Here is a 21,921-nt window from a genome sequence, read left to right as displayed (position 1 = left end):
TCAGAGCCATGCCATTTTTAACACCCTGCATTGGAAAGTGTGGGTAATCCTGTCTTGCCAGAGCCTTTAAGGTATCCTATAAAAGAGTCAGAATGGACTTGACAGCAACGGGTTTTAATGGGTATTAAAGACTGAGACTCAGTCCCGAAAAAGAATTAAACTGACCTAAAAGAAATCATTCAGTGGTCAGACTGGTGTTCATTTTTTTAATCTGAGGTGTAATTCATAGAACTGAATGGCATAGGCACCAGTGTGATGACGGCCTGCTGTCAGTGTTAGGATAATATTCATACGCCTACAAGGAAGATGAATTCATACAACTATTATTCATATTTATGCACCAACCATTAAGACCAAAGATGAAGAAATAGAAGATTTTTATCAGCTGCTACAGTCTGAAATTGATCAAACATGCAATCAGGACGCATTGATAATTACTGGTGATTGGAATGTGAAAGTTGGAAACAAAGAAGGAGGCTCGGTAGTTGGAAAATATGGCCTTGGTGATAGAAACAATGCTGGAGATCGAATGATAGAATTTTGCAAGACCAACGACTTCTTCATTGCAGATACCTTCTTTCACTGACTTAAACGTCGGCTATACACATGGACCTCACCAGATGGAATATACAGGAATCAAATTGACTACATCTGTGGAAAGAGACCATGGAAGAGCTCAATATCATCAGTCAGAACAAGGCCAGGGGCCGACGGTGGAACAGACCATCAATTGCTCATATGCAAGTTCAAGCTGAAACTGAAGAACATCAGCAAGTCCACAGGAGCCAAAATATGGCCTTGAGTATATCCCACCTAAATTTAGAGACCATCTCAAGAATAGATTTGACACATTGAACACTAGTGACCGAAGACCAGACGAATTGTGGAAGGACATCATACATGAAGCGAGGGGTCATTGAAAAGACAGAAAAGAAAGGACCAAGATGGATGTCAGAGGAGACTCTGAAACTTGCTCATGAATGTCAAGCAGCTAAAGCCAAAGGAAGAAATGATGAAGTAAAAGAACTGAAGATTTCAAAGGCAGCTCAAGAAGACAAAGTATTATAATGACATGTGCAAAGAGCTGGAGATAGAAAACCAAAAGGGAAGAACACGCTCAGTGTTTCTCAAGCTGAAAGAACTGAAGAAAAAACTCAAGCCCTTAGTTGCAATAGTGAAGGATTCTATGGGAGAAAATATTAAACAATGCAGGAAGTATCAAAAGAAGATGGAAAGAATACACAGAGTCATTATACCAAAAAGAATTAGTCGATGTTCAACCATTTCAAGAGGTAGCATATGATCAGGAACTGATGGTACTGAAGGAAGAAGTCCAAGCTGCTCTGAAGGCATTGGCGAAAAACAAGGCTGCAGCAATTGATGGAATATCAATTGAAATGTTTCGACAAATGGATGCAGCACTGGAGGTGCTCACTCGTCTGTGCCAAGAAATAATGGAAGACAGCTTCCTGGCCAACTGACTGGAAGAGATCCATATTTATGCCTATTCCCAAGAAAGGCAATCCAGCCGAATGTGGAAATTATAGAACAATATCATTAATATCACATGCAAGCAAAATTTTGCTGAAGATCATTCAAAAACAGCTGCAGCAGTATATCAACAGGGAACTGCCAGAAATTCAGGCCAGTTTCAGAAGAGGACGTGGAACCAGGGATATCACTGCTGATGTCAGATGGATCCTGGCTGAAAGCAGAGAATACCAGAAGGATGTTTACCTGTGTTTTATAGAGTATGCAAAGACATTCAACTGTGTGGATCATAATAAATTATAGATAACGTTGTGAAGAATGGGAATTCCAGAACACTTAATTGTGGTCATGAGGAACCTTTCCATAGATCAAGAGGCAGTTGTTCGGACAGAACAAGGGGGTGCTGGTTTAAAGCCAGGAATGGTGTGTGCCAGGGTTGTATCCTTTCACCATACCTATTCAATCTGTGTGCTGAGCAAATAATCCAAGAAGCTGGACTGTACAAAGAACAGGGCATCAGGATTGGAGGAAGATTCATTAACAGCTTGCGTTATGCAGGTGATACAACCTTGTTTGCTGAAAGTGAAGAGGACTTGAAGCACTTACTAATGAAGATCAAAGACCACAGCCTTCAGTATGGACTGCACCTCAACGTAAAGAAAACAAAAATCCTCACAACTGGACCAATGAGCAACATCATGATAAAGGGAGAAAAGATTTGAAGTTGTCAAGGATTTCATTTTACTTGGCTCCACAATCAACAGCCATGGAAGTAGCAGTCAAGAAATCAAGTGACGCATCTCATTGGGTAAATCTGCTGCAAAGGACCTCTTCAAAGTGTTGAAAAGCAAAGGTGTCACCTTGAAGACTAAGGTGCGCCTGACCTAAGCGGTGGTGTTTTCATTCGCATCATATGCATGTGAAGGCTGGACAGTGAATAAGCAAGACTGAAGAACTGACACCTTTGAATTGTGGTGTTGGTGAATAATATTGAATATACTATGGATTGCCAAAAGAATGAACAAATCTGTCTTGGAAGAAGTACAACCAAAGTGCTCCTTAGAAGCAAGGACGGTGAGACTGTGTCTTAGACAGTTTGGACATGTTGTCAGGAGGGATCAATCCCTGGAGAAGGACATCATGCTTGGCAAAGTACAGGGTCAGCAGAAAAGAGGAAGACCTTCAACACAGTGGATTGACACAGTGGCTGCAACAGTGAGCTCAAGCATAACAACAATTGTGAGGATGGCACAGGACCGGGCAGTTTTTCGTTCTGTTGTGCATGGCGTCGCTATGAGTCGGAACCAACTCAACAGCACCTAACAACAACAACAAAAGAAAACATTCAGTGAGAAGACTGGTGTTTGTTTTTTTATCTGAGCTGTAATTCATAAAACCGAATGGCATAGGCGCCAGTTGATGACAGCCTGGGTGAGTGTGGGTAACCCTGTCTTGCCAGAGCTTTTTGAAATAGGGGTGGCTGTGAGTGGGAACATCTGTTCCCCCAGAGGCTATGGGGGAGACTGTGAGGGAGCAGTCTTTCCCTCGGAGGCCATGGGGGCTGGTGTGGGAGAGAGCAGCCTTTCCCCTCAGTGGCTGTGGGGGCAGCTGTGGGAGGGAGCAGCCTTTCCCTCAGTGGCTGTGGGGGCAGCTGTGGGAGGGAGCAGCCTTTTCCTCAGTGGCTGTGGGGGCAGCTGTGGGAGAGAACAGCCTTTCCCTCAGTGGCTGTGGGGGCAGCTGTGGGAGAGAACAGCCTTTCCCTCAGTCGCTGTGGGGGCAGCTGTGGGAGAGAGCAGCCTTTCCCTCAGTGGCTGTAGGGGCAGCTGTGGGAGAGAGCGGCCTTTCCCTCAGTGGCTGTGGGGGCAGCTGTGGGAGAGAGCGGCCTTTCCCTCAGTGGCTGTGGGAGCAGCTGTGGGAGAGAGCGGCCTTTCCCTCAGTGGCTATACGGGCAGCTGTGGGAGAGAGCGGCCTTTTCCCCTCAGTGGCTGTGGGGGCAGCTGTGGGAGGGAGCAGCCTTTCCCTCAGTGGCTGTGGGGGCAGCTGTGGGAGAGAACAGCCTTTCCCTCAGTGGCTGTAGGGGCAGCTGTGGGAGAGAGCAGCCTTTCCCTCAGTGGCTATAGGGGCAGCTGTGGGAGAGAGCGGCCTTTCCCTCAGTGGCTGTGGGGGCAGCTGTGGGAGGGAGCAGCCACTTCCATCGCCAGCTTTGTGGGTATAGGCCTAGGTTTGATAGGTCAGCTTATAATCGCTCTGGTTTATATTCTGGTTATTTCTTAGAGCAAGACCTCAGAGGCCCTTGCCAAACTCATGTCTCTCCAAGCCACAGAAGCTACTGTCGTGACCCTTGGTGAGGACAACATAATAATCAGGTGGGTTAAATCTTTAAAAATAACCTGGAGTTACTAAAAATAACCAAAGTGGTGTGTTTCTGCTAAGTGGTAATGAGAGGTGTAGACTATTAGTATTCCAAGTATTTAGAAGAGGAAGGCTAATGGTGGTCAAAGAAAACTCCAGAGAGAACCTGGAGTATGATCAAAGACTATTTTGCAAGATTTGAGGATTCAGACAGGCAGAGAGAAAAAGGCTTCAGTTTGCCAAAGAATAACAGTGGGAATAGGATTTATCTTCTTTATAAGGTTGGCTGATATTCAAAATTGTTGTCAGTATTGCTGAATTGCTGAAACTTATATACCCACTGCCATCGAGTTGATTCTGACTTGTAGCGACCCTATAGGACAGAGTAGAACTGCCCCGTATGGTTTCCAAGGAGCGCCTGGTGGATTCAAACTGCAGACCTTTTGGTTAGCAGCTGTAGCTCTTAACCATTGTGCCACCAGGGTTTCCGAAACTTATATAGCATTTACTATCTCAGACATTATTCTAGCCTCTTTGTATTTAGTCTTAAATCAACCTCACCCTACCCCCCTCAAAAAAAGTCTTATACGGAAGGTACTGTTATTATTTTTATTTTACAGATGATGAAACTGAGGTTCAGAGAGATTAAGCCACTGACCCAGGGTCACACAGCTATTATTAAGTGGTGGAATTAGGATATAATGCAGACAGTCATTCTTAACCCTTACACATACTGACTCTTAAAGCATATTTAATAATTTGGACATTTTTATAATATTTCATGGTCAGCCTCTTTTTATATTCTGGGCAATGGTTATTTCAAGCCTTCATCCTAGTCCTGAAATGTCTCTGGCCCCACTGCTTTCACCTTAGACTGTGATCTAACTCCTCAGTGTCCTGGAAATAGAAGCTGTGCATGGGAAGTCCATCAGCTCCGTACCATTCAACCTGCAGACCCAGCCTTCACCCACAGGCAGCCCCCTGCCTTTCTGCCCCAGTGGAAGAAGCAGCATCTCACCTCCCAGTCCTCTCCATTGGTTTTCTCCTTGGTCTTCAGTTCCTCCCTCTTTGCTGATTCTTACCATCCACTAGGACATACATCTAGACTTCCATTGTTAAACAACCTTCCCTGGGCCCCACATCCCCACTACCTTCGTCCTTTTTACCACTGACCTCCTTAGAAGAGATGTCTCCATGGGCCCTCTCTTCTGCCCCAAGTCCTGGTTATCCTCTGCCCGCAGCCGTCACAACCGCTGCCAAGGCCATCATGACTTCCTTGGTTTTTTGCTAGATCCCGTGAACACCCCGTGGTCGAAGCCCACTCCCTCATCCTCAGAGTCGTCTGATCCTTTGGATTCTCTGATCAAACTCTTACTTGTCTACCTGCCTCTCTGCCTCCTCCTCAGTCGTCCTCTTGGGCGCCTCCTCTGTTCCCTTTCCTCTCTTTCTCTTCTTCCTGCCCACTGCCCACATCCAGTCATTCACTGCATCCTGTTGACTTACTTCCTGAATATCTCCTCATTCTGTTTAATTCTCGCTATCCAGCTCTCGGCTCTTGCCTGGCTGCCCCGTCTGAGCGTGCCTGCCCCATACCGTCCATTCTCTGTATTGGAGCCAGGTAGAAGAGCAAGCTGAAAGCGCCCTGTGGCTCACTGCTGGGTTAGGGTCGGTGCAGACTCTCAGCATGGCAGAAGGGCTCCTGTATCATCTGGCCTCTCGGTGAATTCACCAGAATTCTTGAGGCTGTTCTGCAGCCCCACTGGCCAGCTTTCAGAGTCCCTGAGTGGTGCAAATAGTTAAGCACCCAAGAAAGGCTGGCAGTTTGAACCCACCCAGAAGTACCTTGAAAGAAAGTCCTGGCAACCTGCTTCTAAAAGGTCACAGCCTTGAAAACCTTATGGAGTGCAGTTCTACCCCAAACATGTGGGATTGCCATGAGTCAGAATCAACTGAATGGCAACTATTTGCATTTTATGGGTGGGGCGGGGGGTGGGGCAGCTTTCAGTCCTTGGAAGGTGCTGCCTCTGTGCTTCCGCACATGCTATTCCCTGGGCCTGTGCATCCCCCACCCCAGCCTTTGGGCCTACTAGGTGTTGAAGTCTCACTGTCAACACTGCCTCTTCCAGGAAGCTCCCCTGTGTGTAGACAAATGTAGTTACCTGGCCTTACCTTGTCCCTCTCCCACCCTGCTCTTGCTGTTTGGCACACTGTTGCCAGTGTCAGTTCATGCAGCCGTGAAGGCCATGCTCCCAGGACAGCTGAGGTGGGTCTCTCGTCCCCAGTGGTGCCTCCAGAGCAGGGGCCCAGGAAGCATTTGCTAAGGAAATGAACCAGCGTGCACAACGTGGGAAGGCCCGTTAACCAGACAGAGTCTGACCCTGCCTGCGGCATGATGGCACTGGGTTTAGCCTGGAGGCTGGCTTTGAAATAGTAATTATATAATGATAACAATGAGGGCTGAGATGTGAGTACCTCCTGTGTGCCAGGTACACCACTAAGCACTTCACTGATTATCTGGTGTCCTCCCTGTGTGGTTGGTGCTGTCATTGTCCCCATGTTCGTGAGGAAGAATCTAAAGGTCACTGAGGTGGGTCACTTGTCCGTCGTCCACGGCAGGAAAGTGCTGAAGCTGGTCTGAGCCACTGAACAAGACGCTGTCTTCCAGACTAAGGATCCTGCTGTGATTTGTCACTTGGTACTTCTGAGCTCTCACTCACACTGCTCCCCTGGCTCTTCAGCCTTATAACACCCCCACATGTTTTCTCCTCCTAAGTCAACAACGTGGATGCTTCTGAGAAGTGAAAACACTCAGACAGAGAATAAAGCTTTCGACAGCTGCGTTTTGTTTTGACTCATCTTTTCTTTGACTAGCCCCGCTGGACTCTTGCTTCCATTTTGAAGTGCTTTTGATAGACCAGCACAGTTGCTTGGAACTGCCCGCTTGATCTGAATAGAAGGAGAGTGCGTCTTTGCCAGAAGGCGAGCCAGTTGAAAAGCCAAAGGAATGTAGGGCTGCACCTGTCATAACTCACTGCTTTTCCAAGGACAGTGATTAATTTCTGGGCTGTGGACACACTGTGGGTCCACCTGCTCCCATCACAGTGTGGTGGTAACATTTTAAGATCAGACCAGAAGAATTTATTAAATACCCAGCATTGTCTTAGATATTGAAGATAAAAACAAAAATGGCAGGTTAGTTCCCAGGCCTCAACCCATTTAAATCTAGCGAAAGACTTGATTTCAGATTGTAAATACAATAGAGAGACCCAATATTCACCATGGCTTAGATGCTAGAAGCTTATTTCGCTTTCATTTAACAATCTGAGCTGGTATTTTGGTTTTCCTATTTAAGTCATCTTGTTTTTTAAAACTTCAGGTGCAGCATCAAACAAACTGTTTTCCTTCTCTTGTACCTGCCAGGAAGCTGAGAGGCAAACATGAAACTTATCCTAAGCAATTAGGATAACTCTTTGGTGGTTTACGTATTTGCATTTTTTTTCTTATGTGGTCTTAATTTTTTAATTTTGCTTCTTAAGAGTATATGTACTTTAAGTTATGTCTAAATTCTTGGTGGAATGAAGCAGGGTATAACTATTTCTTTAAAAATATATCCTGATGGCCAAAATTTCAGCTAGTGATAAAGATATAAATTAAGAGCGCAAAGAATTTTCCTTCGTTCTCAGTCCTGTAATGTGACTAAAAGGTTCTGCTTGTCTGCCTAGCTTTAAGCCATGTATAAGCTACCTTTCAAAAGAGTTGCCCCAAATTGTGATTTTTTTTTTTTTTCTGTGAGAAAAAAATTTCTAGAGGTAGAATCAGAAAGCATGAATTCTGCACAGAAAATAAGAATTAGGCCAGCACTGTGAATTGCACAAAGTTTTGACACCTGTATTGTCTTTTGAAATTGATTTGGTCCTTACATCCAGAGTTGAAGCTTCTGCCTACCACTACGTACATTTATTTTCTCTTAACCAAGACCTAATTATTTCCAAGACAGTAAGCAGCATTGTCTTAGTCACCTCGTGCTGCTATAACAGAAATACCACAAAGGTCAGTGAGAGAATATTTTCCTGTATGTACATTCAGAAGGGTATCTGAGTTATTGCCCACCCCTTCCCTTTTTTTTTTCTTTAGTTATAAAAAAAGTAGAACAATGATGCTGTTAGTTGTTGTCAAGTGTGCTATGAGTCACGTTGACCTTATATAAAACAGAACAAAATGTTAACCTGGTTCTGCATCATCTTTGTGATTGTGGGTATATTTGAGTCTGTTGTTACAGCTATTATGTAGTGCTTCCAACCCAGAGGGTTTATCTTCCAAGCATGATATCAAACAGTATTCTGTTGTGATCCATAAAGTTTTCATTGGCTAATTTTTGAAGAAGATCCCCAGACCTTTCTTCCTAGCCTGACTTAATGCGGAAGTGCCACGACACCTGTCCATCGGGGATGACCCTGCTGAAACTGTGGAATTGTCGTGTCAAAGGACTTGTTCTTACTTGGCCTGAATGATCTGCCATGTTTAGCATCACTGCAGCATGAGGATACTTGAGAGACCTGCAGCTGTCCGAGCTCACGGCCGTTCCTAGTTTCCGCTGCAAATCTGTAAGCTGGTTGGTGACCGTGGATTTGGCATCCAGTAGTAGAAAAAGAAAGTGGCTTTTTGGACTCTTCCTTAGCAAGTGTCCAGCGCTTGCTATTTGGACTTACGAGGATACTTCGCCAGCTCGAAGTAACATTTCCAAAGTTAGGAGCTGGAAGACTGGAGTTGTGTCCTGGCCTTGCCTTCGCTGGCCACATGCTCGGCGAGTCAGTCCACCACTCTGTTGCACATTCCTATCTGTTGAACCAGGGTGGCCATTTCTACCCAGCTTCCTGGCAAGATGCTGTGGGCTACAAGGAAGGCCTGGGGCCAAGTCCACGTCCTGCCCTCCCAGGGCCAAGGCCGCTCTCTGTCTCCAGATCGCAGCAGTCTAGGTACCTTTTGAGGCAGTGTAATGGGAGGCGTGCTTGTGCCAGGGCTCCCTGTCAGCCTCACCTCCCACCCGAGCCTCCTGCGCCTGGTCCTGGCTACGTGGCCTGGCCTGTGGCTCCTGGGCCACTCCGTTCCCAAGGAGATCTGAGTTTCTCAGCGAGGCTCCCTGTGCTGGGGACACCTGCCCAAAGTCGTCATACTGTGAGTATTTACGTGAATGTTCAGTCCGACCTATTATCATCTCTTACTGCTGCTTCTCAGTCTCCTTTGTGGAATTTCTTTGCTCTCCTCATTCCTGAAATATCAGTGACCCCTGGGATTTCACCTGTTACAGACTGCCCTTGGGAGCTCTCTCCCGCGTTGTCTTCAGTTACCATCCACGTGGAAATCAGTTTTAAACCTTCCCCCAGATCTGCATAGTCACTTGCCGACTGGAACGCTTTCTCTTGGGTGGCTGACAAAGGCATCAAACTCTGCCATCATCTTCCTCCCTGCCCCACTCCCAGATTCTTCCTCTTCCTCCTCCTTTTGTGATCTGTCAGCAAATGACACCATCCTACGTCAGCTCCCGAGGAAATCCTTTCCCACATCCTGCTCACAGCCTCTGGACTCTGGCTCCAAAGTCTCCACTGCCGTACCCACCGCTGCCCTTGCCACGGGCACTCTCTTTCCCCCAAAACCACAACAGTCTCTTCCCAGCCTCCTGTTCCAGTCTTGCCTCCTACTCCAGATTCAAACCATTGATCTTTCTGAAGCACAGGTCTGACTGTATTATTCAGCTGAAGAAAACTGCTCAGTGATTTCTTTTTGTCCTTAGAATAAAGCCCAAATTCCTTCGTAAGGCACCTCCTGCCCCTGCCTGTGTCCTGATGGTACTGCTGCTCCGTCACCGGCTCCAGCCACCTGTACCTCATGCAGGCCCTTCCGCCTCCAGGCCTCTGGGCCTGTGTTCCTTCTGCGGAATGCCATTCCTCTTTCTCTGCCTGGCCAGTGTCCTTCAGGTCTCAACTGGAACGTCGTGTCCTCCAAAAGCCTGTCTTGATCCCCCAAGATTGTTGATGTTTCCCAGGTTTCTTGGGCATTCTGTGCTTAAAATCACCCTGGAACATAAATGTGGAGGGGCACAGACACATTCTAGTTGAATGAAAGAAACAACTGCGGAACGTTAAAGGAAGTGCGTTACATATGTCTGTGCGTTTGACATTAAAACGCCTACACTACCCAGTCCCTAGTCTCCCACATTCAGGTTTTCTGTTTCTTATACTTAGGAGGAAAACAAAATTACAAATCTTACCTAGACCAGTGGCCCTTCTGTTAGGACTTTTCCCTCCGTCTTCTTGGCTTGTGCTAGATGAGGAAGGGGAGTGAAGAGCTGGTGAAATAAGCAGAATGGCAGACCCTCTGAAGGCTGAGGGTGTGCTGGGGGAGAACGCCTGCTCTCTCAGCTCAGTGTTTTGGGGGAGCATTAGCTACTGAAGAAAAAAACACTACTGGGGCCGTGGTAACCCCCATAAAGGGCTGTTTGCCTTAAGTCTGGCGGTTTAGAGTTAGAAAGATGTGACTAATTCAGATCAGAAGGGAGATTCAGAGTTAGATTAAGTGGAGATTACTGTTAGAAAGACACCAAATTGGACATTTGTGCCCATTTCTTTAATCATTGCTGTACAAGTAAACATTTTAAAACTTAGTTTATTCAGGAAGGGAATTGGTTTCAAGGTACCCCTAGGTAGACTCTAGCGTCCAGCGTTTAGGCTAGCCTCCCGGCACGTTAACCATTTGCACCCAGGGACCTCAGGCTGGTGTTACAAACATTTAAAAGGAGAGCCCTTCCTCAGGAGGCTTATAGCCTAGTAGCCAAAAGAGATACACATGTTGTCTTTATATTCCGTGGAGCTGGTTCCTACTCATAGCAATCCATATATTGTATTTTTACCCAAATAATATGCCCTCCCCTGTGAGGTATTTTTGTAAGCGCACTATGCTAATTTCATTTTACAACAACACGTAAAAACAATTGGCACAGCGGCACTTAAACAAAAAACCTTGCGGGGGAAGGGCACGGTTGGCAAGCAACATAGAAGGTGTGAGTTATTTGCGTAAAATATGGTACAACAGAATGAAACTACCTTATCCTGCGCCATCCTTACGATTGTTGCTATTTGAACTCATTGTTGCAGGCACTGTATCAGTCCATCTCATTGAGGGTCTTCCTCTTTTTCATTGACCTTCTGCTTTACCAAGCGTGATGTCCTTCTCCAGGGACTGGTCCCTCCTGATAACTTATCCAAAGTACAAAAGACAAGTCTCGCCATCCCCACTTCTAAGGAGAGTGCTGGTTGTACTTTTTCCAAGACAGATTTGTTCATTCTACTGGCAGTCGATGGTATATTCAATACCTTCGCCAACACCATAATTGAAAGACATCGATTGTTTTTCTGTCTGCTGTATTCATTGTCCGGCTTTTGCATGAGTATGAGGTGATTGAAAATAGCATGGCTTGGGTTTTTTTTTGGGTCAGGCACACCTTAGTCTTCAAGGTGACGTCTTCGCTTTTCAACACTTTAAAGAGGTCTTTTACAGCAGATTTGCCCAACGCAGTTTGTCATTTGATTTCTTGACTGCTGCTTCCATGGGTGTTGATTGTGGATCCAAATAAAATGAAGCCCTTCACAGCATCAATCTTTTCTCCATTTATCATGATGTTTCGTATTGGTCCAGTTGTGAGAATTTTTGTTTTCTTTATGTTGAGGTATAATCCATGTTGAAGGCAGTAGTCTTTGTTCTTCATCAGTAAGTGCTTCAAGTCCTCGTCACTTTCAGCAAGTAAGTTGTGTCATCTGCATAATGCAGGTTGTTAATGAGTCTTCCTCCTGTCCTGATGCCACATTCTTCTTAACATAGTCTGGCTTCTCCAGTTATCTGCTTAGCATATAGATTGAATAAGTATGGTGAAAGGATACAACCCTGAAGCACACCTTTCTTGACTTTAAACCATGCAGCATCCCCTTGTCCTGTTTAAACGACTGCCTCTTGGTCTGTGTACAGGTTCCATGTGAGCACGATTAAGTGTTTGGAATTCCCATTCTTCGCAATGTCATCCATAATTTATGATTCACACAGTTGAATACCTTTGCATAGTCAATGTATAAATCTAGGAAAATTAGAAGTTGTTAGAAATGATATGGAACGCTTGAAGATTGATATCCTAAGTATTAATGAGCTGAAATAGCATGGTACTGGCCATTTTGAATCAGAAAGTTATATGGCCTACTATACCAGGAATGAAAATTGAGGAGGAATGGTGCCACATTCATTGTCAAAAAGAACATTTCAGTATCTATTCTGAAGTACAACACTGTCAGTGATAGGATACTATCCATACGCCTGCAAGGAAGACCAGTTAACACGACTATTACTCAAATTTACGCAACGACTAACACCAAAGATGAAAACATTGAAAATTTTTAACTTCTGCAATCTGGAATTGATCAAACATGCAATCAGGAAGCATAGATAATTACTGGGGATTGGAATGCAGAAGTTGGAAACAAAAAACGATCTGTAATTGGAAAATACAGCTGTGATGATAGAAACAATGCCGGAGATTGCATGATAAAATTTTGCAAGACCAATGACCTCATCGCAAGTACCTTTTTCAACAACATAAACAGGTACTATACCTCGCCAGATGTAATACACAGGAATCAAATTGATTGCATCTATAAAAAGAGACAATGGTGAAGCTCAATATAAAAGTCCACGAGAAACAAAGTATAACCTTGAGTGTATCCCACCTGAATTTAGAGACCATCTTCAGAATAGATTTGATGCAGTGAACACTAATGACTGAGGACCAGACAAGTTGTGGGATGACATCAAGGATATCATACATGAAGAAAGCAAAAGGTCATTAAAACGGCAGGAAAGGAAGAAAATTCCCAAATGGATGTCAGAAAAGACTCTGAAACTTGCTCTTGAATATAGAGTAGCTAAAGAAATGGTGAAGTAAAAGGGCTGAAAGGCAGCTCAAGAAGACAAAGTATTATAATGAGATATGTATATGGGCAGTTAAAACAGTAGTAAGCTAAACGATGCCTGTAGTGAAAACTGGTGGTTTTTAATCCCCCCAGCCTAGTATAACCAGTTGCCATAGAGTCTGTTCTCACATGTGGTGACCCCATGTGCATCAGAGCAGAACCATGCCTGACAGTGTTTTCAGTGGCGGATTTTTCAGAAGTAGATCACCAGGCCTTTCTTTCAAGATGCATCTGGGTGGACCTGAACCTTCAGTCTTTCCATTAGCTGCCAAGTCTGTTAATCATTTGCACCACCGTAGGACTCCACAGCCTAGCATGTTAGTTGTGTTGTTTAGGTGCTGTCAAGTCGGTTTGGACTCAGTGACCCCATGTACAACAGAATGAAATACTGCCTGGTCCTGCGCCATCCTCACAATCATTGCCATATTTGAGCCCATTGTTGCAACCACTGTGTTAATCCATCTCCTTGAAGATGTTCTTCTTTTTCTCTGACCCTATACCTTACCAAGCCTGATGTCCTTCTCCAGGGACTGGTCCCTCCTGATAACATGTCCAAAATACATGAGACAAAGTCTTGCCATCGTTGCTTCCAAGAAGCACTCTGGCTGTCACTTCTTCCAAGACAGACTGTTTTTTCTTTAGCAGTCCTTGGTATATTCAATATTCTTCAACACCGTAATTCAAATGTGTCAATTCTTCATCTATCTTCCTAATGCCCAGCTTTCACACGGCTATGAGGCAGTTGAAAATACCAGGGCTTGGGTCAGGCACACCTTAGTCCTCAGAGTGACATCTTTGCTTTTCAACACGTTAAAGAGGTCTTTTGCAGCAGATTTGCCCAACGCGATACGTCATTTGATTTCTTGACTGCTGCTTCCATGAGTGTTGATTATGGATCCAAGTAAAATGAAATCCTTGACAACTTCAGTCTTTCCTCCGTTTATCGTGATGTTGCTTACTGATCCAGCTGTGAGGATTTTTGTTTTCTTTATGCTGAGGTGTAATCCATGTTGAAGGCTGTAGTCTTTGATCGTTATCAGTAAATGCTTCAAGTCCTCTTCACTTTCAGCAAGGAAGGTTGTGTCATCTGCATATCACAGGTTGTTAATGAGTCTTCCTCCAGTCCCGATGCCCTGATTGTCATATAGTCCAGCTTCTTGGATTATTTGCTCAGGATACAGATTAAATAAATATGGTGAAAGGATACAACCCTGATGCATGCCTTTCCTGATTTCAAACCATGCAGTATCCCCTTGTCGTGTTCGAACGACTGCCCCTTGGTCTACGTACAGGTTCTGCATGAACACAATTAAGTGTTTTGGAATTCTCATACCTTTATATATAGCAATATTTTAAATGAGCACATGTGCTTGAAGATTTCTAAGACATCTTTAGTAACATTAATCTCTTTGAGCCGCAGGTTTCTCAGTGTAAATGGGGATAATATCACTCACCTCATAAGTCTGGGAAGATTTAATGAGATAAAACGTGTGCAAGTCTAGCACAGTACCTGGCACTCAGTAACTGTCAGTTTTCCCCCCTCAAGGTGGCTTCTCGTACATGCCTCTCTGTAATGGTTTAAAGGTGGTCTTTGTAGAAGGGAGGGGATGCATAAGGTAACCTTGGAGCCCCACTTGGCTATGTCCCTTCATGTCTGATATGCCCCGTCGTGCGTGAGCCGATACCCTACGTGCAGTAGTTACACTGGGGCCAGGCAGTGCTCTTAGAGCGATGCTGCTGGGGCTGGCCCTTGTTCTGTGGATGCCCTGCCTCTTACTTCCCAGACACTTTGTTCCTGCGCATCTCTCTCTCCTACACCATCTAGTTCTCCCTCTCTCTCTGCAGGACCATTCCTACCAATATATAAACAGGTTGTCCAACTTTCTGATGAATCCACCACTTCTAAGACTGCTCCGCTAGTCTTCCCTTTCACAGCAGAACTTAAAAGAGCTATCTTTAGTTGCTGTCTTCGTTTCCTCACCTCACTTTATCTCCTCAGCCCATTGCCCATTTCAGCTGGGCTTCTGCCTCAACCAGTTTCTGAAATTTCTTTTGCCAAAGCCATCAAATAATTTCCATATGCTCAAATCCAATCATCACTCTTCTATCCTCATTTCAGCCTGTCATTGACTTTTTATCCCTTTCCTGTTAATTTTTAAAATATTTTAGTTTTTTTTTAATTGATGTGTTACGCACATCCAATGAAGTACACACACCTTAAGTTTAAAGTGTAATGAATTTGTGTATGTTTGCATCTGTCTTTTTCCACATCATGTCGTACAATTGAACGAATGCTCCCTCCATTTTTTTTCACTTGTGGTAAATGCATACATAACAAATTGTTTGCCATTTCAACATTCTTGATGTGTACAGGTCAGTGACATTAGTTACATTTGTCATGTTGCTCGGCCTTCACTGTTGTCCATTTCTAAATTTTCCCATCACCCTCAGCAGAAGCTCAGTGTCATCTAAGCAGTGAGGCCTCCTTCTTCCCCTCCTTCGCACCTGCCCACGATCAAACCAGAAAACCAAACCCACTGCTGTTGGTTCCACCTCCTAGCCTAGATATTTCATATAGGTGGGATCATACAGTATTTGCCCTTTTGTGACTAACTTATCTCACTCAGCATACTCTTTTCAAGGTTGATCCACATTGTAGCATGTATCAGGACTTTGTGTCTCTTTGTGACTGAGTAATACTCCAGTGTACATATGCACCACATTTTACTTATACATTCATCTGTTGATAGACCTTTCTCTTGGCTTGTGCCATCACACTGTCCTCTTTTTCGTCCCTGGCTGGTCCTGTGCAGCCTTCTTTGCTGGCCCTTCTGCTCCTGCTCAAGCCCCACACGGAGTGCCCCAGAGGCTCAGCTCTGGGACCCCGTCTCATTTCCATGTACACTCCTAGCTAAGCACAGACCATCTCCTGGCTTGGCATACCATCTACATTTTGAAGTCTCCCAGATTTGTACCTTTTCTCTGAACTTGAGGCTCGTATTTCCAACTCCCTACTTGACATTTCTACTTGGAAGTCAAATAGACATCTCAAAGCAAGCGCGTAAAATACAGCTCTTCATTCCATCTCTTCCCCCTTCTCTTCCCTCTCCCTCCCTTAACTGCTTCTCCCGTAGGTGTCTCCATCTCGTTAAGTGAGTCCTCCATCCATCTAGTCACTCAAACAAAAACATAGAACTCATCTTTGATTCTTGTCTTTACCTCCACATCCAGTACATCTGCAAATCTTGTGAATGCATGCCTCTAAAATGTCCTGGGTATTAACTCTCCCTGTTTCCAGTCCAAGTCACTCTTGTCTTTTGTATAAACCACTGCAGTAGCCTGACTATTCCCCAGCTTCTACTGTTGCCTCCCTACAGTCCATTCACATGCAGCAGCCAGATAGATCACATAACATGTGAGTCAGATTATGTCACTCTCCTGCTAAAAACCTTACGTCCAAAGCCCATACCCTGGTCTATGAGACCCAGCAGATCTGGCCTCTGCCTGCAACTCCATCCTCCACTTGAACTTTACTTACTTCACTCCAGCGTGCTTGCTTGCTTCCTGCTTCTCACACACACGTCCTTCCTGCCTGAGGGACTTTGTATTAGCTGTTTTGTCACCCTTGAACGTCTTTCCCCGTGTCTTTGGCATCTAGTGCTACTAGAACAGAAATACCACAAGTGGGTGGCTTCAATAAAAGAAGTTTATTCTCTCACAATCTAGTAGGCTAGAAGTCCTACTTCTGTTGGCTCTGGGGGAAAGTCCTTGTCATCAATCTTCCCCTGTTCTAGGAGCTTCTCAGCATAAGGACCCCGGGTCCAAAGGGCACACTATGCTCATGGTGCTGCTTTCTTGGTGGTATGAGGTCCCCCTGTCTCTCTGCTCACTTCTCTCTTTTATATCTCAACAGAGATTGGATCAAGACACAACCTAATCTGGTCCTGGATCGTTAATATAATTGCTACTAATCCCACCTCTTCAAGATCATAGAGACAGGATTTATAACACACAGGAAAATGACATCAGATGACAAAATGGTAGACAGCCACACAATACTGGGAATCATGGCCAAGCCAAGTTGACATTTTTGGGGGACATAATTCAATCCATGACATTCCGTATGTTGGACCTTCTTGTTATCCAGGTGTCAGCTTAAGTCTCATCCCCCAGGAGAGCCCTCCCCATGTTCCCCTCCCCCTCACTTAAAGAAGCCCCCAGTTGCATTGCCCTGTTTTATGTTCATCATAGCACCTGTTTACTGCCTGATACCACCCTTTTGTTGTGTGTTCCTGCCAGAGTATTTGGCTTCAAGGGAATAGAGACCTGGCTGTCCTGTTCATAGCTTTATCCCCAGTGCTTGGCACTTAGGAGCTGCACAGGAAATATTGACCAAGTCTATAAACAAATGGATAAAATGAATAGTGTTGTTCCATGTAAAGCAAGTGGAATGCCGCTAGCCCAACAGTTTGCCTAGAACCTAACCAGGGTGACAGACCCAAAGAGTGGGCTCCTGTGAGCTCCCTCTGTGTAACTTTGAGTGTCCTTTGTTGCAGAGAGGAGCAAGTACCCATGGAGCTGGTGCAGCGGGGTGATATCATCAAGGTTGTCCCTGGGGGAAAGTTCCCAGTGGACGGGAAAGTCCTGGAAGGCAACACCATGGCTGACGAATCCCTCATTACAGGTGAGGTGGCTTGTTTCACATTCCCCCCAGGTGGGTGTCAAGCAGTTGCCAAGTCATGCGGACACTAAATGGGGCCTGGTCTCTGTTTTCCACCCCTAGGAGAAGCCATGCCAGTCACGAAAAAGCCAGGAAGCACAGTGATTGCCGGGTCTATAAATGCACATGGCTCTGTGCTCATTAATGCCACCCACGTGGGCAACGACACCACTTTGGCTCAGATTGTGAAACTGGTGGAAGAGGCTCAGATGTCAAAGGTAACAAAGACACTTGGAAGAACAGTATAGCTTCAGCGTCCTTGTTTTAGTAGTTATTTCTAGAGTTCTATTTCAGGCAGATTTTACTGAGTAGAGATTGATGCGTAAACGTAGTTAATGAGGGAGACAGGAATCCAAACCCTTGCCCCTGTTTATGTTGTATTTCTGGTCAGGTTATAATCTCCTTGGTCTTGGTGTTTTCTCTTCGTAGGCGCCCATTCAGCAACTGGCTGACCGATTTAGTGGATATTTTGTCCCATTTATCATCATCATTTCAACTTTGACGTTGGTGGTATGGATTATAATCGGTTTTATCGATTTTGGTGTTGTTCAGAAATACTTTCCTGTAAGTTGAATGCCTTGGGCAGGATGGTCGTTGTTGTGTTTTAAATTTAAATAATCTACTGCCATTAATCCTGTTCCTTTGTTTCTTGCATTCATTTCGGCTTTAATTACCCATTACATTTTATTTGTTTGCTTCACTTATTAGCAGCAAAATTGAAGCTAGTCGTTGTATTTCTGCAGCTTTTTATTAAAGACGCCATTTGCTTTCTAGTGATACCATTTCATAGCTGCTAATTGGCCCTCAGTTGTAACGCTTACAACATTGACAGCATGCAGTTTTGGCCAATTTGAGGTGATGCGGTACATATCATGGAAGATAGCTCATGTCACAGTTTCAGTGGCATAATAATAGTATTTAACAGATTTTAAGAAAAATGTGTTTTTTGTTTTCTGTATCCATAAATACCATCTTCAGTCTCCCTGCTTTCTTAAGCAGTGCTGATAGTTTTAAAATAATTAAATATCTAGTAGATACTGCATGTGAGGCAATGGCATATAGACTTTTTGAGTTTTAAAAAAGTGGAAAAGCACTCTATCCTTCAGGAAACTTATCTTCTAAGAGAAATCAGAACTAGGTACTCATCACAGATTCCCAATAATTTTGCCCCCAGGGGACATCTGGCAGTGCTGGGAGACATTTGAGATTGTCCCAAGTGGGAGCACTACTGACGTCAGTGGGTAGAGGCCAGGGATGCTGCTAAACACCCTACAGTGCACAGGACAGCCCGCCAACCCCCAGCAAAGAATGACCCAGCCCGGAATGTCAGCAGTACTGAGGCTGAGCAGCCCTGACATACATGCAAAGATAATGGGCAGTTAAAGCAGCGTCTGGTAACTGCCCAGTGAGTGGAGCAATTTTTTAAAAACCTTATTTTAAAAAATATTATAAAATTTCTCATACCTAGACCAGTCTAATGCTTATTTTACCTTTGAGCCATAGTATAAGTAGCTATAAACAATTAATGGATAATTGTCTCTTTAATTTAAATTTCTGTCCATAATTAATAGTATACCAGATGCTCTTGGGGTGCATGTTTCTTACTAAGATGTCATTGTCTACTTCAGATTTACTGCTTAAACTGAAACATGTCCAAAGTTAAGTGTTTCCTGACATCTAAGGAGACTGCAGTGCTTTTAAGAGTAACCTGTGAATGTATTCCTAGAATTTGCCAGTGGCTATTAATGGCTTAAAAATTCTGTATTTGAGGGAGCACAGCTCATTGGCCGTGGCTGGGGGAAAACTCAGTCCTAAACAAGTGGGAGTACGTGGCTTTCTGCTGTTCCTTGGCTTTCCATCTTACTCTGGCTTCTTCTGTTTCTATCTGCAATATCAGGGCGGATGCTGGCAGATGAGGTACTGCATGTTCCTTTAAGATACTGTTGTCATTCTGTTGCATAGAAACTGTTCTAGGAGACCACCTATGCTGTTGCCATGTTATTTTGACAAGACTTGTTGGATCTTTAATCATAAAATCACATTATATCTAAAACCACACGTGTTCATCTGTCTAATTACAACTGTTTCAATGAGGAATGATGTTTTACATACCTTATTTTAAAATCCCACCTTTCAAAATTAAAGAATAAGTACAGGCAGAATCTAGGGAGATTGTGGTCCATGTCCTTGATTTAGAAGATGTGCCTTTTATTATAATTAAGTGAATATAGTATCTTGATTATACTCCATAGACACCAGCCATTTTGAAAAATAAACCAAGATCTTGACTCAGGACCTCAGAATGCAAATAATAATACCCATATGTGCCACCCAGCACCTGGAAAAGAGACCCATGGTGTGTTAGTTTGGGGTTTACAAACAAAACAGTAATGAAAAATAAGGGAAAGAAAATAAAGACTGCAAATCCCATCCCTAGAAGTAACCATTTTTCACATTTTAGATAACATATTCCCAGTATTGTTTGAAGGCCATCTACAGATACAGACTAAAAATTTTGTGCGAGTAAATTCAGAATACATGCCATTTTGTACTCGCTTGTTTTATTACAACAATGTGACTGGCATCTTTCCAGGACAAGTGTAAATACCCGTCATCATTTCAGTGGTTGTGCAGCACACCCACAGGTTAATCAGTTAATCCCCTACATGCTGTTTTCAGTTTTTTGCCACTTTTCCCACTTGTATGATTATTACCTTAAGATAGATTCCTTGGAGACCCTTCGGTTTTAAAGCTGCCATAATAATAATAATGAGAACCGTAGGATAATGCCATGGTTACTGTATCTTGGAAACCACTCACTTGCTATGTGCCGCACTAGGCACTTCATACATAGTAGCTAATTTAATCCTTACAACAACCTGTGAGAGGAGTGTTATTGCCTCCCTTTTGCTGTGAGGAAACTGAGACACAGCAAGTTTAAGTTAGTGTCAGAATCAGGATACAGACCACGTGATCTGACCCCAGGGCCTCTGCCCTTTCCTGTCAGGGATCTATGTGGGGCTGTCTGCTCTCACTCAGCCTCTTTTTGAGGGAAGCCTATAGGGTCAAGTTGGAAAACTGGGATGCGGGACGGTAAAGTAGACTATGTGACAGCTCCAAAGCAGAGACGAGCATGGTCCTGCTTCCTCAGTCCCAGCTGGTCGTGCTCTCTGAGGTCCCCTTCCCTCGCTGTAATGTCAGCGCGTGTTTAGAGTTCTGTGAGACGCCTCCTCTAACACTTCGCCTGGCTCCTTGTCTCTTCCCTGTGTCAGATCCCCAGCAAGCACATCTCCCGGGCCGAGGTGATCCTCCGCTTTGCCTTCCAGACGTCCATCACAGTGCTGTGCATCGCCTGCCCCTGCTCCCTGGGCCTGGCCACGCCCACAGCAGTCATGGTGGGCACCGGGGTCGCCGCGCAGAACGGCATCCTCATTAAGGGAGGCAAGCCTCTGGAGATGGCGCACAAGGTTGGCCCCGCGCTGCACCCCCAGCCTGTTCGGGATGGTTTTGTAGCTGTAAACTATGTGATTTTGTTTTTAATTAGAGAGTCCTAATGATAGTATCTGTTTACTATATCATATTAAGAAAAAGTCCTGAGAGAGACCTGAGGGTAACAGTGTTAAGTAAGTAGAACAGGAAGCCAGAACTGACTGGGAATAGCAACAGCTAATAGTCACATAATTAAATACTTCATAAATACTAATGATTTAATCTCTTTAACAACTCTTTGAGGTAAGTGCTTATTACTCCCATTTTTCAGATGAGGGAGCTGTAGCAGAAAGAGGTTAGGTGGCTTGCCCGAGGCCTGCAGGTAGTCAGGAGCAGAGCCAGGACTCACACCAGGTCATGGGCTCTAGGAGAAAGGGCCAGCTCTGCACCCCATGATCAGTGGTGGGGTCTGTGACCTTGGGGAGGGCAAGAGTGCGCAGCAACACACATGCAGAAGCTTCCTTTTGCCCAAAATACCAGCCTCTGACCTGCTTTTCCAGTGGTTGACTCTGTTTGAGCATTTACTGCGTGGGGGTCCTGTGCTAGGCTCTGGAGATAGTCATAGTTCCCTGCTATCAAAGAGCTTTCAGAGAGAGAGCTTACAAATGAGTGGGAAGGACAGATATCGAAGAGGTAAACAAAGGCTGAGTACTGTGAGAGGGTGCAAGATGCTATGGGGCCTCTCCTAGACTCGGGTGTGTGCGACTGGGGGTGAGGGACTGGTGCAGGCAGTCAGGGAAGGGAACAAAGGCTATGCTGAGACCTGACAGTTGAGCGAGATTAGCCAGGCAGAGGATAGCAGAATGTTCTGGCAGTGGGACTTGCTCATGGAAAGGACCTGGGGAGCCTGTGCTGCCA

The 21,921-nt window shown here is 44.8% G+C and overlaps 1 protein-coding gene across 3 annotated transcripts in view; it reads left to right on the top strand.

Moving 5' to 3' along the window:
• Window positions 1-21,921, top strand: part of ATP7B (ATPase copper transporting beta) — a 134,288-nt gene that overhangs the window by 90,769 nt on the left and 21,598 nt on the right. For 2 of the 3 annotated variants that reach the window (XM_064270182.1, XM_064270183.1), the window contains exons 10-14: window positions 3,766-3,857; window positions 17,411-17,538; window positions 17,638-17,792; window positions 18,004-18,138; window positions 20,847-21,041. In XM_064270182.1, coding sequence (XP_064126252.1) covers window positions 3,766-3,857; window positions 17,411-17,538; window positions 17,638-17,792; window positions 18,004-18,138; window positions 20,847-21,041 — 705 coding nt within the window. The remainder of the gene's footprint in view (window positions 1-3,765; window positions 3,858-17,410; window positions 17,539-17,637; window positions 17,793-18,003; window positions 18,139-20,846; window positions 21,042-21,921) is intronic. The other variant, XM_064270184.1, reaches the window with a different exon arrangement.

This window comes from Loxodonta africana, chromosome 17 (assembly GCF_030014295.1).
Source record: "Loxodonta africana isolate mLoxAfr1 chromosome 17, mLoxAfr1.hap2, whole genome shotgun sequence".
Classification (NCBI taxonomy): Eukaryota; Metazoa; Chordata; class Mammalia; order Proboscidea; family Elephantidae; genus Loxodonta; species Loxodonta africana.
This window is presented reverse-complemented; position numbering and strand designations above follow the sequence as displayed.